The 17,036-nt window shown below is 41.6% G+C and overlaps 1 protein-coding gene across 2 annotated transcripts in view; it reads left to right on the forward strand.

Annotated features, from left to right (window-relative positions):
• The first annotated feature begins 5,236 nt into the window (after nt 1-5,236).
• The window catches only part of PLG (plasminogen), a 46,876-nt gene continuing 35,076 nt past the window's right edge, over nt 5,237-17,036 (forward strand). The window contains exons 1-4 of one of the 2 annotated variants that reach the window (XM_070602838.1): nt 5,237-6,801; nt 10,523-10,658; nt 11,960-12,066; nt 15,382-15,496. In XM_070602838.1, the coding sequence (XP_070458939.1) occupies nt 6,753-6,801; nt 10,523-10,658; nt 11,960-12,066; nt 15,382-15,496 (407 nt within the window). In that variant the 5' untranslated portion in view covers nt 5,237-6,752. The remainder of the gene's footprint in view (nt 6,802-10,522; nt 10,659-11,959; nt 12,067-15,381; nt 15,497-17,036) is intronic. The other variant, XM_070602840.1, reaches the window with a different exon arrangement.

Below are 17,036 nucleotides of genomic sequence, written 5' to 3' on the forward strand. Positions count from 1 at the left end.
TGATGGAGATTTTTCTGAAACTTGACAACAATCCTGATAATTTATCTTTTATTATCAATAATGAGCGATGAAGCTGAAAGAAACTTTTATAATCTATCAATAATAAAATGAAAGAGAATCAATGAACTATTTTTCTGTTGCCTCAAAGAACATGATGTTACAAAATCATTGTTGTACAAAGAGTCAGTCGAGGAATACACAGCCAAAAATATCAAGGAAAGAGTGGGACAGAAGTGGGTCAGGAATTTATTTAAGAAAAATGCTCTTTTCCTGGGGTTTGTATCTGTTTGATGGTAATGGCGGGCAGAGTAGACTTTGTGGGGAGCCTGGGCCATTGAGAGCTGGATTCACAAGGTGTCGTGACCTCATTTGTTCTTGCCTGCTGGACGCGCAGGGTCCATCTCACTTGAGTTCTCATAAGTATTTGGCACTGTTGACTGCTCCCACCTTTAAAATAATTCTCACTTCCCTTGGCTTCGGTGAATACGCACTGTCACGTCTCTTCTCAGCTAACTAACTCTTCCCCATAACCTGGAAGGACTTCTTTCCCGCGAGCACTCACATTGCTTAGGGTTCTATCCAGGTGCTCTTTTCTTCTCTCAAGGTGATCTCATCCACTCCCCTTGTTTCCATACCGCATACCTGCTGACAACTGATTCTACACCTCCAGCCCACACCTCTTTTCCGGGCCCTAGACCAGGAATTGGCAAACTTTTTCTGCGAAGGGCCAGATCGTAAATATGTTATAGGCTCCCTGGCCAACATACCATCCACTGTCACATCCGCTCAACTTGGCTGTTGTTGCGCAAATGCAACCGTAGCCAATAGTCAATGAATTGGTGTGGCTGTTTGCCCATATAACTTTACATACAGCATCAGAATGCTGCCCCATGGGTTTTAGATTGCCAATGCCTGCTCTAGCCCCAAATAACCAATTGCCTTCTGGAAATTTCCACTTGGACTTTCACAAGTTCCCTACATAACATGTCTCCAAATAAACTCATCTTATTCCCTATCTACCAAATGATACCACTATCTACCAAATCTCCAAGATGGAAATGCGGGTATCATCTTGATTTCATCCCCAAATTCAATCACTCACAAACTCCTGTCAATTCTACCTTCCAACCGTCTCTCTAATCTAGTCCCTTTTTTCTTTCTCCGCTGCCCTCTTTCATAATCCCCTCCTCTCTCACCTCCTATGACCGTGCATTTTATGATCCCCTCATCACACTGCAGACAAAAGGATAGTGCCACTCTTGCATTTAAAAATCCTTCAATGGTCCCTGCTGGTCTTTGGTTGAAGTCCAAACCCCTCGATGCAGCCTAAGAGGCCAGCAGCATTGGGTCCCACGGCTTCTCCACCACTTCCCCATTTCAGCCTAAATTACTTTCAACTGCCTGGACCTCTTGCCTCTGGAACTTTGCACACTTATTCCTTCTGCTCGGAACATACTTCTCCTCCTTTCTCATCCCTCCTGTCTTCTAAGTCTCAGCTGGGACATCCATTCTCAGCACTCGCCACTCTCGTTACAATCCAACTTACAGACCCGCATTGCCCCCACCCCCATTAGGACACAAACTCCCTGAGGGTGGGGATGAAGCGTTATTTCCTCTTGTTGGCCCTGCCCTCAGCATAGTGCTAAACACACTGTAGACCCTGCAACCACATCTCCTGGAGCTCACAGCCAGGCTCACCCTCTTTGACACCTTCCCCTCCCCCTCAACGCATCACTCAGGGACTTTCCGACGCCTCCGCTGGACTGTAGAGCTGTTGGACTGGGTAAGAGAGGAGGGAGGGGTCACTACGTGAGGTCCAGGGGTGATGTGGGGACCTCTCTTCAGCTGGGGTTTTACCTGTGTGCAGAGATGGTGGGTCTCCCCAGAGCACTGGGAATGCCACAGCTGGCCCGGACGCCTCCAGCCTCTAGATTCAGGCTCATGGGCAGGAGCTGCTGCTGCACAGGTGGCAGTCAGGCCTTAGTGACTGTCTGGCCTGGGGGAGAGGTGGAGGTGGAGGAGGGGACCTCTCCCACCCAGCTCACACTTCCCCTGCGCTCACAGACGTCAGTCACATCCTGAGTTCCACACCCCAATTTAGAAATTCTATTACTTTAGACTCTGCTTGGACAAGTTACTGTACTTTGGAAGTTCTGCAATATTATGGAAGCATTTAAACATGTACATACACGTATACATTAAATATATACGTATATATCCAAATATAGACACACATATCCGAATATAGACATACATAAAATATATACGAATATATGCATATATACAAATATATACATATACAAAAGACATGTATTTTTACTTTTTATTTTGAAATAACTAGAAACACAAAATTACAAAAATAATTTTATAACAAGGAATTACAAAAATAATACCCAGAAGTATGGCATACCCATCACCTGTCAACCAGCCTCCCCCAAAGGGAACATCTTACATGATTTTTGTTTGTGTTTGTTTGTTTTTAGATTTTATTTTTTCTCCTTTTTCTCCCCAAAACCCCCCGGTACATAGTTGTGTATTCTTCGTTGTGGGTCCTTCTAGTTGTGGCATGTGGGACACTGCTTCAGCGTAGTTTGATGAGCAGTGCCATGTTCAAGCCCAGGATTCGAACCAACGAAACACTGGGCCTCCTGCAGCGGAGCGTGCGAACGTAACCACTCGGCCACGGGGCCAGCCCCTTACTGATTATATTTTGTTATCAATACTGGGGAGTTGCTATTGGTACAACGTAAGGAACTAGTCTGCAGACCTTTCTCAGATTTCACCAGTTTTTATCTGTACTCATTTATTTCTTAAAAGATTTTAACATTTTCTAGATGTCTTGTCTCTCTCAAATACTGTGATTTTTTTTTTTGGTCTTAATTAGCTTAGAGAATAATGAATTTTAGAGATGGAAAGGATGATTTGGTTTCTCTCTGTTTTTCTGTAGGGAATCTAGACCTCCGAGCAGAAATCAGCTCGCTGGGTCTCTGGGGAGTCTGCGTGCCATCAGGGGAGGCTGGTAAATCACCCAGGAGTTACTGTCCTTTTCTCTGCTACTGTTTTGCTCAAGCATCTAACAAGAGTGATGAGGAAATATCCAGTGAAGACTATTTTTTTTCAAAGATGAATAAACATCTCGATTTCCGCAAGCACAGCTCAGTGAAGAAAATACAGCTTGCTGACTGCTGACTTAGTCAGGTCTTACTCGGAAAGTGCTCTGAGCGGGTTACATTTTAACTTCTGTGCTAACTGGGCAGCCTGCTATCTCTTTACAGGAGCTCAGGCTGATAAGGATCTCATTCCATGGTCCCAGAAACCGAGGAACAAAGGCTAACAGACCTGAGAAAAAGGTCGAGTGAAGAAAAGAAAGCCACTTTTAGATTCATGAGAGCCATGTCCCAGGTGATACGCCCTGATAAACTAACACAGTGAAAGCAATCTGCAAATTGACATGAGGGCAAAAATAAACGTGCTAAGGAACCCTTGCTCCACAATGAAGGCGTGCTTTTTTTAAGCCCTTAATAAATTCATTATTTCTTTTTTGCTGTTTTCCTTTTGAAAGGAGATGGTCTTACTGGGGCTATTCAGAGATGCTCCTGGTAAGGAAATGAGCTGTCTTAGAATCACAGTCCCTAGACCGCAGAGCCTGGGCAGGGAGGAGCTCCACTGGGGCTGGAGGAAGGTGGAAAGTTGGTGCAGAAAGGTGACAGATGAAAATGTCAGATCAGCAGGTGCAAAGTCCAGGCAGTGTGAAAGCATGTCACCTGGGAAGTTGTGACTTGCCCATAACTTCCACTTTAGGAAAGGTGGGTGCAGGCGAGACTGAAGGAGGCGTTCTACTTCACTTTCCTGGTGAGGTTAACTTACCTTATGTTCATGACTTTTCTTGTAAGGTGCTTGCAAGAAATTCACCATTTAAATGCCTGGGGTGGAGGGGAGGAACTAGCTAAGTTTTCCTTTCTTAAGGGAACGTGAGTGAATCTTGGTTGCAGGCCTCCTGCTAGGCAGAGCTAAGAAATTAGATTCATCTTCCATCTTTTTTTTTTTTTTTTTGGTGAGGAAGATTGGCCCAGAGTTAACATCTGTTGCCAATCTTCCTGTTTTTTTTTTTTTTTTCCCAAAGCCCCAGTACATAGCTGTGTATTCTAGCTGTAAGTCATTCTAGTTCTTCTGTGTGGGGATGCTGCCTCATCATGGCTTGATGAGCAGTGTGCAGATCCGCGCCCAGGAGCCAAACCGGCGAACCCCAGGCCACGGGAGCAGAGTGCGCAAAGCCAACCACTACGCCACCAGGCCAGCCCCTCATCTTCCACCTTATTTTGATGTCCTTGTCTCTGGCTGCAAGTACAGCAGCAGTCTCCAGAAATCTTAGATAAAAAAATTTCCTGGAGTTCTTTTAGGTGGAGGCTGTGGGAGGGCACAGACTGTAACTTGGATCTTTTGTATAATCCTAAAAAAATCTAACACACAGTAGGTGGTTGATCAATACTTAAGGAATTGAACTCAAAAAGGATACACATCTCAGAATGTATTCAACCTGCTATTAGTGTACAAAGATGGTCTTTCTTTATTTCTTTCCTCAGTTTCTGCCATTCTCTCAAGTAGAAGAAGACTCATTTTGAATTGTCTTTACAGTTTTGAGCAAAACTATGATCCAGCATCCCTCTAAGAGATAAGTGTGGGGTTCCTACATGCGATCTAGAATAGTCCATTGCTTTGTGTGCCTATGAAGCTAAACCATGTGGCGCCGTGCCATATGGGAGTCTCTATGCACCCACCTGTCTCTGTCTGCCCCTGGGCAATGCACTCCTCTTTGCTCTTCTCTTTACGCACTACGATATCTGGTGGCAGAAGAGCAAAACTCTGCTTTATGATTTATCAGTGCTCCCATGATGCCGACATATTATGAAGGTGGTGAAAAATGTACTCAGGAGGCCACAGGAGGCCAACCTGATTTACAGAATAACATTGGTAGAATCAAATGCATTCTAGAAGCTTCCAGGAGGAAAAGGGGCAAAAGGCATACAACCACCACCCAAATAAAAGAATAAAACAGGACAAGGAAAGTTATGTGACTATAGAATTTCTGATAATTTTCTTCCTCAGGTGCCTTATCCATGAAGCAGTACTAAACTATTTTAAATGGAAATAAATGCATACTGGAAACATTGTATATTGGTACAGTCTGTTTTTCACCTGAAGTACTTTCTCAAACACACCAACATAATCCCCCTAAGAGACATTTCAGATACTTTAAGAAAAAAGCTCTGCCCAATGCTGATTTCTCAACTTGCTTGCTCCTTGTGTCTCCTTTGATAAACTGGGCCACTAGCAGAGAGGGAGAGGGTAGAGTGAGGCAGAAGAGTTTGCGGAGAGAAGAAAGCGAAAATAAAGTAGAAAATTAGGAAATGTGACTAGCTCATCCCTGCCCCTCACAATAGTGCCACCTTCTTGTTCTCCGGCACGTTTTATTCTTGAGAATTCTGCATGGTACAGAACGTTGTACCACATAATGATGTTCCGGTCAATGATGGACTGCATATATGATGGTGGTCCCACAAGATTAATACCATATAGCCTAGGTGTGTAATAGGCTATACCATCTGGATTTGTGTAAGTACTCTCCGTGATGCTCGTATAATGACAAAATCGCCTAAAGACGTACTTCTCAGAACATATCCTCGTCATTAGGTGATGCATGACTGTCCTTCAGTCCTAGGGGATTCTGCGGGAAATCCCCCAAGACGGTGTGATGCCCTCCTTTACACTTTGCTAGATAATTTATAGAAAGAAGTTTGTAGCTGGTGAGAGGAGTATTTCTTGTTCTTATTTCACATTTAAAATAGAGTCGATTTCACTATTAATAGACTTTCAAACACTGAAATAGCGTTTCTAAAGCATGTACTACCTGGCCTTTCTAGCCTTAAGCCAGGGAAAAGTACAGACTCAGCAATGAAACCGAGAGAGACTCTGTAAACTTAATTTTACCACTCTTGCTTTATTTCATGAGGATGGCAATCTAATGCACTGTGAATTCGTTTTGGGGAAAAGATCGATATTTTTATAACATAATTTGCAATCATGGAAAACACGTGAGTCCACCAGGCATAAAGAAATGTTGATAATAATAAAATATTTTAATTTATTTTGTAATTTCTACACTGCTAGGATGTGGGGATGCCTTAGCTTACATTTATTAACTCCACCAGTTGTTAGCTAAGTAAAGTTGGGAAAGTTAAACTTTCTTAGCTTGAGTCCCCTCATGTAAAATGGGGATGATGAATATTGCTTGTTTCCAAGGTTGAATGAAACTATGTGTATGCACCACTTAGCAGACCGTCTGGCATACGAAAGTTCACAGCAAATGAGAGCTATTATTGTGACTTTTTTTTTTTTCACCGAAAAGAAAGGGAATGAAAGAAGAGAGAAGAAAATGGCTAAGTTGGAAAGATGATGGACTGGGAGTAAGGTGAGGAATAAGGAGAAAAAAAGGCAGCATGAGGCAGCCGAGGGGGCGGGCACTGGTTTCACCACTTCCCAGCATCTATTGCAAATTCTGCTCTCAAACATTTTGTAAGATCCTTCAGTCAAGGTAATGTTTGAACCCTCAGAGCACGGTGGCAATGGGCTTCTAGGAGAATAATTAACTATATGTGATTATCTTGTTTGTGGATGCATTTCCTTTCATGTAAGTCAATAACATCTCAGGATTGGGACACGCTGTTTTCTGGACACCGCTGGCCAGTTCCAAAATGGAACATCAAGAAGTGGTCTTTCTACTGCTTTTATTTCTGAAGTCAGGTAAGACAAAGTTTTTTTTTCCCCTTAATCAAGAATTTTTTTCCTAGTGATGTATTCAAAATAGAGACATAATGGCTTTATTGGGCAACTAGTTTAATTCAGCTTTTGGTTCATGAGATTCCCAATTCAAAATCTAAATATAAGATTAAGCAATTCAAGAAATAAGTTTAATTTCCCTGCGAGTACTGGAGAGAAAATAATGAATGGCTTTTTAAATCCAAAAAAATGGAGCCCAAGTGATGGTCATTTTAGTTGAAAAAATATCTCATATGCTTAACAGTCCAAAAAGTTGTTAGTCTTTTTCCCTGGTTCTCCGTTTGGTTAATTTAGAGCGTTTTTATTAAGGTGTTGTATGTTCCTCTCTTTGAAATGAGAACAATGAAGTCTGTCCTTGACTACATTCTCTGACTGGTCTTGAGTTGTGTTCACTGGTTCCCTGATGGTTATGGCTTAAGTAAGGACTTCCATACATACAGGTTTGTTTCTTATGCCTGGAGAAACCACAGGCATCAATTTACCAAGTGATGTATGCAAAAATAATTCAACAAATATTCACTTCGTGCTTGAGCTAGGTCAGGCACATTTTTATACATATGCATGTTGTCCTTTAATAATAACAGCTTATTCAGCGGTGTAATAGGTAGGATAGGGCATCCCTATTTTATAGAGGAGGAAATCCATACTTACGAAAATCATGCTGTTTGCCTACTGACCAAACTCCCAAATCCAGGAAGTGAAGAAACCAGGGTTTAAACCAGGGCTTTCCAAGAAGGAATCTGGTGTTCTTCTTCTTTTTTTTTGACTTTGTTTAAACCTTCTTTAAAATATTCTAAGCAGGACCTTATAGTTCTTTTTTTTTTTTTTGACAGCTTTATTGAGATATAATTCACGTACAATGCAGTTCACCCATTGAAAGCATAAAATCCAGTGGTTTTCAGTATATTCAGAGTTAGGCAACCATCACCACAATATATTTTAGAACATTTTCATTACCCCAAAAAAGAAACTCCACCCCCTTAGCTGTCACCCCCAGCTCCCACCGTCCCATGCCCTGCCCTACCCCTGGCAATCACTAATCTACCTTCCGTTTCTGATTGGCCTATTTTGGACATTTCGTATAAATGGAATCATCCATTACGCTAGTAGTTATTCATATAAATGTGTATAGATACTTGTAATTCAATTTATGAATTGCTAGATAAAATTTTACAGTTGTGCATTAAATTAGAGTCAAATACATTCGACTTTAGTGGAACCATTCCAAGAAATATCAAAGAAAACACAGAGAAGAAGATTGTACGAAGAGATTTCTGTGGGAAATGGTTGTGTATGCGGGTGCAGGTGCGCATACTCTGTTTTAGCCCGTGGAAACCAGGACCTGGAACAGTGCGGGCTGATTCGGTGGGTCACACCCAAGTGTCAGAATGAACTTCTCTGTAACAAGATTAACACGTGTCTTCATCAACCTAGGGGAGAAAAGTCTTTCCTAAGCTCCTTTTGAAAGGAAGGTATTTAATCTTTTTTTTCCGTGGAAGTGTTTCATCTTTCCAGTGGCTGAAATGACTGGCGAGAGGAAAAATATCCTCTTCTCAGTGGGAAATGGATAAGCAGTTTGTATTTCCCCAACCACTAATGCTTTTCTTTCAAACACACAAGAATGCATGCACATATACATGCTACCGTTATAAAAACACCACTACCACATTATCAATAAAATACACTTACTTTGAGATATATATATCTCTATACATTTGGCCTAGAATATAAAAATACTTTTCGTACTAAAAAGATTTGTTTAATATTTCTTGGTCAATAAATAAACTGTATTATACCCCATTACTATATAAGCCCTGGAGATGAATAAAAGAAAATTTGGGGGGAAAACTTTTCAAGCAAAAAAAGAAAAAAATTATTCTCTTTTGGGATATTTGTTTGGGCTATCTGCTCCAAAGGTGGGTCTCAGGAGCTGTATGCTATGAAACATAACAACGTAACATAATTAAAGGTAACAATTAAAGGGTGATATAATGGAAATTTTCTTGTTTTGGTACCACTGATACACCAGCTTGCTCCACTTTCTAAGAACTCTTTGAAAAGTTTAATTTAACTCTTTATAGGATGCACTTTATAGAGTTTTTACGTTGTTTTTTAAATCACATCCTGATCCATAGAATGTACCAAATCCCAACTCTTCGTGGAAATGAGATCTCAAATTGGGAGAAAATGCAGAATGAAGACATGGCTATGGGTCTAAAATATTGATTTCTCTATGATCTTTGGAAACATTAATCAAGTACTTTTTGATGTATTAAATTTCAACTGCATCGGCCAACTTCTTGTTCAGTATCCACCCTCCCACTTTGGAGTATCTTGAATTGAGGAAGGATGAAGGAGCAGAGGTAGTGGAGGGTGGACTCCAGAAGATGGCTTTGTCCTAATCTGCTAGAGGGCATCCCCCCTATGCAATGTGTGTGTTTTCAGGTGGGCAGAGATGGCCTTTCTGAGAATGAGGATCTGGCGCTTAATGATCCTTCCCACTGGATAATTTTCATCAGTAACCAAACACGCTCTCGAATGTCTCATCTTTAAAAAAGAAATCGTGACCACATATGCCCTCCTGAAAACGGTCCTTTCACAGCCAGCCTTCTGAAAAGACTTGTCTTCCCACTGCCTCTCCTAAGCTGCTCTTCAGCCTGGTCAATCTGGCTTTGGTTCCCACCTCTTCCGTCAAAGAGGCCAAGGTTGCCATGTTGCCTAATCCCATTTGGACAAACTTTAGGAAACTTGGCTGTCTTCATTTTATTAACCTCTCATCCTAGGAAAACCACTTGTATTCCATACCCAAAGGATGGAGGTTGACATCTCCTGGCTTGGAACAGAGCTGTCAAAGCTAGCTCAGGAGCCACATGGTGCCTCAGCCCAGGGGACTCTCTTTGTAGCCTTGCAGTGGGAACCTGACTGTGGCTCCTCGGCCACAGGACACAGCAACTTTCAGACAGATCCTTTGCCTCAGATTTTATCTCACAGAAAACTCAAGGCAGGTATTTGTCCCAGGCTCTGCTTTTTTACAACTTCCTCAGAGAAGCCAGACACCTGTCATCATCATGGACAAAATGAATTCTCCTTTATTAATAGTGAGGTGTCACTGTCCTGAGCCCAGTATGAAAACGACCTTGTATTGCATTTGAGACTTAATTCAGGTCTTATTTATTCTCAAAATAATCAACTCACTCAAATTTTTTTTATCTCAAAGTAGAACCATTCAGAGAATGCTTATCACATCGGTTTAAGTGACAAGGTCACAACAAAAACTTATACTGTCAGGAATCCCAGAATAGCTCCAAGTTCTCTATATACCCGAGGATGAACAAGTCAACATCAGTATTGGTCACACTGGTGGTCTCTTATTGTTCTGATGTGACATGGCAATCAATAGCAGATGGAACAAATTTATTCTTAAGGTTTCATCCCCATTAACGTAGTAACATGGAAGCTGTTAAATAGTTTTAATCTATTCATCTAACAATCCAGCTGATCTTTTAATATACTGCAGTCTATTAACGGACTGCTTTCGTGACTACACATTTTTATTCAGAGCCACGCATCCTGCTTCCAAGTTCTATTTGGTTGATGCAAAGCAAATAGATGACTAAGTCATGATAATTAAATAATGGTGTTGGTTAATGCTGTTAATTGTCCCACTTTTGTCTTCCATTGGTAGGTCACGGAGACATCCTGGATGACTATGTAACAACCCAGGGGGCTTCACTGTTTACCTTCACCAGGAAGCCGCTTTCAGCAAGTAGCATAGAAGAATGCGAGGCAAAATGTACGGAGGAAACAGCATTTATTTGCAGGTATTTTCAGTGTCATTACATGTACTCAGAAATCTTGCTGTTTGAGACACTATTATTTTGATAACAAGAAATTTACCCATAGATTTATGAACAAAAATAGGATTTAAGAGGAAAGAGGAATTTCACAGGATTGGAGTTTGGACTCTGTATCTGAAACCATGTGAACAATTTCTTGCTAAAATTTATTAATGTTCCCTTTAGAAAAATGCCCCAAAAGGAAGTTATTCATTTTTGCACATGACATCAGCCGCTATTGTTCTGAGCTCTAGTTTCTAACATCATCATTGGTAAATATTTATTGAGGATAATGTGACTGAATGTGCCCTAGACTCTAAAGAGCAAAAAGATATAGATACAGTGATCTGGTATAAATAACATCTATCAGTATATATGTTAGATCTTTGTATAGATAAAAGATCCAGTACTTGTCCTTGTGTATGTATGGTGTAGTCACAGAAACTGGATAAAATGTAAAACTTTTTTAAAAATACAGCCAATGCAAGTTATCGATAAGTGACATAGTCAATAAAAGATTACATAAATAAAATAAATTAAAGATCTATAAAGATTCAGAGGAAAGAACAGTTCCCAGGGCTTGGGACAGCTAGAGAAGGCCTCAGGGAGGAGAAGGGAACTGAGTTGGGCTTTGAAGGGTGCGAGAGATCTTGATAAATACCGATAGGGTAGGAGGCGTTCTAGGCAGAGGGAGCAGCGTGCCCCTGTGAGAGAGATAATGATGCCCCAGTGATCGACCAATTTGACTAAGGCAAAGGGTTCATGCGGATGGTTGGAGATGGGGCTGGAAAGGTAGCTGTGGATGGTTTTGAATGTCAGACCAAGTATCCACGGCAAGACCACATGGATGGGCAAGGAGGTGTGAGGTGCAGGCTGAGGGGTAGAATGTAGAGGCACAAGTCAAGGGGAAATTACAGGAGTCCAAAAGTCACGCAGGCCATCTTGGGAATTGGTTCAAAGCAATTGGAGTTGCCTCTTTCCAACTCAAAAGCAAATATTCTGGCATTTAATTAAGAAAGTGAGTGAGGAAAGACTTAAGCAGTTGAAACAGAAAATTTGGAAGGGGAGAAGTAAAGGTGGAAGAAAATCAGAGTACCTTCCGAGTTGATGTATTCTTTTACAGTACTTCCTTGATGCTGTGCCAAACTCCATTGAAGGTAGCAGTTCTGAGCTCCTTGATCCATCAAAAGATACAATTATCTTTAGAGTCTCTTGCTTATCATTGAAAGTTTCCTTTCCTTCAATAAAGGAAAACATTTGCAGCGTTTCCTGATTCTCTTCTGCAGGGCATTCCAATATCACAGTAAAGAGCCACGATGTGTGCTCCTGGCTGAAAACAGGAAGTCTTCCCCAGTCATGAGGATGAGAGATGTTATTTTATTTGAAAAGAGAAGTGAGTACGGTGGTTTCTTCCTCTTGCTCCTCCTGTTCTCCTTCTTGCTCTCCTCCTCCCCACCCCTCCCCACTCCTCCCCTCCTCCCTTCCTCCCCTCCTCTCTCTTTTCCTCATCCCTCTTCCCTTTCTCTTTTCTTTCCTCCCCTTTCCATTCCTCCCATTCCTCTACTTCTCCTCCTCTCTCCTCCCCTCTTCCTCCTCTCTCCTCCCCCCTTCCCCCTCCCCTTTCCCCACCTTCCCCTCCCTTCTTCTCCTTCCTCCCCCCTCCCTCCCCTCCCCTTCCTTTCTCCTTCTCCCTGAACCCTCCCTTCCTCCTCTTTAAATCTGTAATTCATCAGGCCAGAGACTGGAGACACTATGGTATAGTGTAATTGAATTTGGAGTCAGGACAAGATTTGGCTACTAATCCACTATGTCAACTTGAGTACATTACTTCACCTTTTAGCTTTCATTTTTCTTGATTTGCAAAGGAAGGGATTGAATTTACAAAATCACTTCTACCTCTATCCCCCTGAAAATAAGGTATTCAAAATTTTATCTTATTTTAAGGAGGAAGGGGAGTCTAAACATTCCTTTTGATCTTGGCTTCTTGTTCTGCAGGGAGCACGGTCCTTGGCCTCAGCTTCTGGATTGAAGCCTGGAGAAATAGAAAAACTGAGGAGTTTTATATCCTCAGTAATAGTTCGATAGAGACAAAATCCTTATTTTTATTCCTAAATTTTCCACTTTTTTCTGTCATGGTGTATCCTTCCCTCAGACTCTGGAATGTTGTCTTTTGAAAATGGGCAGGAATTGTAGTTCCTTTTCCATAATTTCCTTGAAAATTCTGGATCAATAGTCCCATTGTTTAGGATAAGGGGTGGCCTGATTCCTACAGAAATTGCACGTCTTTTTAGGTATGCAAAAGTTCCATTAAGTATGTATGAAGATTTAAGTGAATGTATGACACTTTTAAAACTACCTCCTATACTCTGTTCTTGGCCACGTATTACGACCATTTATAATAACAACTTAGTTCTCCAAATATTCTGTAGCACAGGTGTTACAGACAACAAGAAACATCCTATTCCCTGTATTCTCGACAATGATTTGTGACATTCCTTCTAGTCTCACCACGAAACTCTAAATAAGATTTCAGAAAGTGTTTCTTTAGGTTGGGACTATTTCCAGGCATCGGTTCATCTTCTCAGGTTTAATTAGCTGTGTGCCTGATACATGCCCTTCCTTAACACTGTTTATTTCTAATTCTTGAGATTAAAGCGTAGATTACATCTCCAGCTTATCTGTTGAAGTCATTAGTTCTTACAGACAGTGAGTAGAGGATGAGATATATAGGATTAAATACTATCTACCGGCTTTCAAAATAAAGGCCTGGTGGGATTCTCCTTGGCAAATGCTAATATTTAAATATGTCATTTGTCAATTGTTAACCCGAAGGAACATGGGGGTGACCGCTAGCTTCCTTTAAATAGTTGAATAATTACTTGTTTTCAAGATGACGGAAAAGAGCAAAAGGTTATGTCAACTCTGGCAGGTACATGCAAACAAAAGAGAGGTAAAAAGTCAAAGTCACTCATTTTTTGGTGCTTGTTTCTTTCCTGTGGAATATGGACCCACTGCTCAATTCCCTGCCAGGGTTTTTCTGGGAACACTCAGTGTCAGATCACATTTACATCTGCCACTTGCCACCGCAGCCACTGTCACCATCTGGGTCTAAGCCGCCATCATCACTGGCCGGGTCACTGCATTGGCTGCTCTGTAAATTCCCTGCTTCAAACCTTTAGTGCCCTTAGAATAATATCCAAATCCTTAGCAATTGTTCCAGGGCCCTGCATTATTTAAGCTTTCCTTTTAAAAGTCTTCCGTGACCCCTGGGCCTCCAAAGCACCTTGAGTTTACACTTCTGTTGAGTGTAATATGTCAACTGTAATAATGTATCTCAATGGAGACATCTTTGCAGTCTTTATGCATAGTGCTAGGTTTAAGTGTATTAGAAGTACCTTCCCCAGATAACTGATCAATTAGTTTAAAAACTTGGTTAAGATGGAGAATCAAAAAAGATGATACAAACATACCTTAAGTATTTTATATTTTCAGTGAAAGCACAAGTTTACATGGACACCTTTGGGTGTAGAGTGGAGGCATTTTCTTTGAAGATGGGGCCACCAACAGGAGTTATCTAGTGCATTTCTTGCAGAAACTCCCCTCTAAGTGCATTGTCTGCAATAACCAGTTTCCTTTTCTTTGAAGAGGGCCGAGATCTATAGACATCTGTTAATCAATCTGACTGTAAAATACATTTATGTTCTTACAATTTCACCCCAAACTCACATAGTCAACTATAGGAGCGGACTGTGTTCAGTGGATTTGATAGCAATTTTTAAAACAAACAATTCAACTCTTTCAAATCCCTAAAAGCATTCAACTTAGTTTTCAAAAAAAAGCTCTGGGTTTTTTTTTTACATTCATTTCTCACTTTAGCTCATCTTTAATCAAATATAGTCGTATAAATAGTTTTGACAACAAAAACAGCCGACCCTTAGTAAGCATATAACCCAACTGTTGGGAAGAGAAGTGGATGGGCACCCTGGAAAGCGGCCTGCCAGACACAGGTGCCCGTCCTACCACATGTGGGACACAGGTGGGCACCTGACAGTGTCTTTTAAAGACAGGGTGGGGCCCACTGGCTAAGCGGTGTGCTGGGTGAGTGGAGGCTGGTAGAGAGCGTCTACTGCAAACATTTAAAGCAGACCATAGTTTATAAGCTGGTTTGGTACTTTTTCATATTTAAAATACTGAGAGCCTCAAAAAGTAGAAGTGGCTTGGTTCTCTTTCAGCCTCTGAAAAGCCTGTTCCCCGCCCTGTGTAAAAAGCCCCCGTCTACTTTCCCATTCACTCTCTCATCACGCTATTTTCTCATCACGCCATTTATTTTCTCTGTTGGACATGTCACCGTGAGGTGATCTCCTTTCATAATTTGTGTCCTCGGTTACTTCCTGTAACTGGCCCCCTGACTCCCCTGGGACGTAAGCTCCACAGAGGTAAGGTCTTTGTTCTGTACTCCCGGTGTCCCCAGCACCCCGTGTGGTACCCCCATTACACAGAGCGGGCCCAGCTTTGAATAAAGAAATCAAAGCACCAAATAGCTTAGCAACTGCAACTCCTCCCCACATCTAAAAGACTATCCTTTTAGATCGGAGGAAGATGGCGTCGTCTGGTGTGCGAGTCCTTTCAATGTGACTAAGCAGTGCGGGGCTTCCTCACGATGTTCCTTGTTGTGAAAGGATTTGATAACGGTGCGCACTTCCTTTAGTTTATCTTTCAGAGTGCAAGACTGGGACTGGAAGGAGCTACAGGGGCACGACGTCCAAAACGAAAAACGGGGTTTCTTGTCAAAAATGGAGTGACACCTCTCCGCACATACCTAAGTAAGACTTTCTCTTTCATCTCTATGTTCACCTATTATGCTGAGAATGATTCCACCACTTCTGAACCAAACCAGAATATGTGAATAGGCAGGTACAAAGAGACCCTTAGTGATGTTGATGTAGGATGGTTCAATTATTCATAGCATAAAAGCAGAACATGGGGGTCCACCTGGTGGTGTAGAGGTTAAGTTCGTGTGCTCTGATTCAACAGCCCGGGCTTTGCAAGTATGAATCCCAGGCGCGGACCTAGCACCACTCGTCAGGCAACACTGTGCTGGCATCCCACGTAAAATAGAGGAAGATGGGCACAGATGTTAGCCCAGTGACAAGCTTCCTCAAGCAAAAAGAGGAAGACTGGCAACAGAAGTTAGCTCAGGGCCAGTCTTCCTCACACACAAAAGCAGGAGATGGTTGCTTTTCATTCACTCTCGTGTAGCTACTTTTCTGGGAGACGTAGGATATAGAAGGACAACTCATTAAAAAAATAATAATAAAACCATGAATTCTAGGCTGAGTCTAAGAAAAGGCCAAAGATGACTGTTGAAAACCAAATTAGTCTAAATCAAATGTACCAAGTTAGAGCTCCCACCACGTGTTCACCTCTGCGTTGTAGAACAAAATAATCAATCAAATATAAACGAAAAATAGATTGTCTTGCAACTTGCCTATATTTACTTTAGCGTCATTCTTTCCGTACTTTGCCCAATACGGTGTTAGGTGGCATTAAGTTCTCAGTAGCAATGCTTATCGAGTAGGAATTGGGTGTCTATTGCCGGGCCTCCCAAACAAATTGCCTTTATTGCATGCCTATGAGATGGGCAGGTCTCATATTCCCAGGACCTTAAGGCTTGTAGAGGTAGAATGATTAAACAAAATGGCCAAATCATAGATTGTCAGAGGCCTTGGAGATAATCTAAGCCATCTCTACCCCAGCAGATGGGGAAACTGAGGTCATGAGAGAGTGCAATTTACCAAAAACAGGTACGTAAAAGAACCAGAAACAAAACCTGCCTTTTCAGACTCAAAGTCTTGGGGTTTTGCTCAAATTTGTTATCTCTACACAGCAACTTGTCTCTAGACCTGAAAATGAGCTTCACTCCCCATTTCCCGCCTCCCCCATGAATTCTGGCTGCATTTTGGAGAGAACACAGCATTTGCAGTCAGACAGATCTGACTTTGAATTTTTGAGATGCTACTTAACCCTTGTTCAAGCTTAGGGAAGTTTTCTTTGGCTTTACATTGCTACCCTTCAGTTTTCTCATCTAGAAAATCAGGATAATAACACCTTCCTGACAGGAGTTTTATTAAGACTAAATGAGAGAATGTGTGGAAAGATTTTAGTTAATGCCCAGCACATAGTTCACACAGGGAAAATGATATTAACTACTGTTATTTTTACAGAGAGAAGGGCAACTGACAAAAACAGGTGTTTGGAATGAATCAAGAATTCCACAGGCCTTCGAGGCCTTTCTATTTCTACTGAGTGCAGAAAAACATTTTGGCTCTATTTCTAAGACTTGGCTGTAAATACAGTAATAAT

This window comes from Equus przewalskii, chromosome 32 (genome assembly GCF_037783145.1).
Source record: "Equus przewalskii isolate Varuska chromosome 32, EquPr2, whole genome shotgun sequence".
Classification (NCBI taxonomy): domain Eukaryota; kingdom Metazoa; phylum Chordata; class Mammalia; order Perissodactyla; family Equidae; genus Equus; species Equus przewalskii.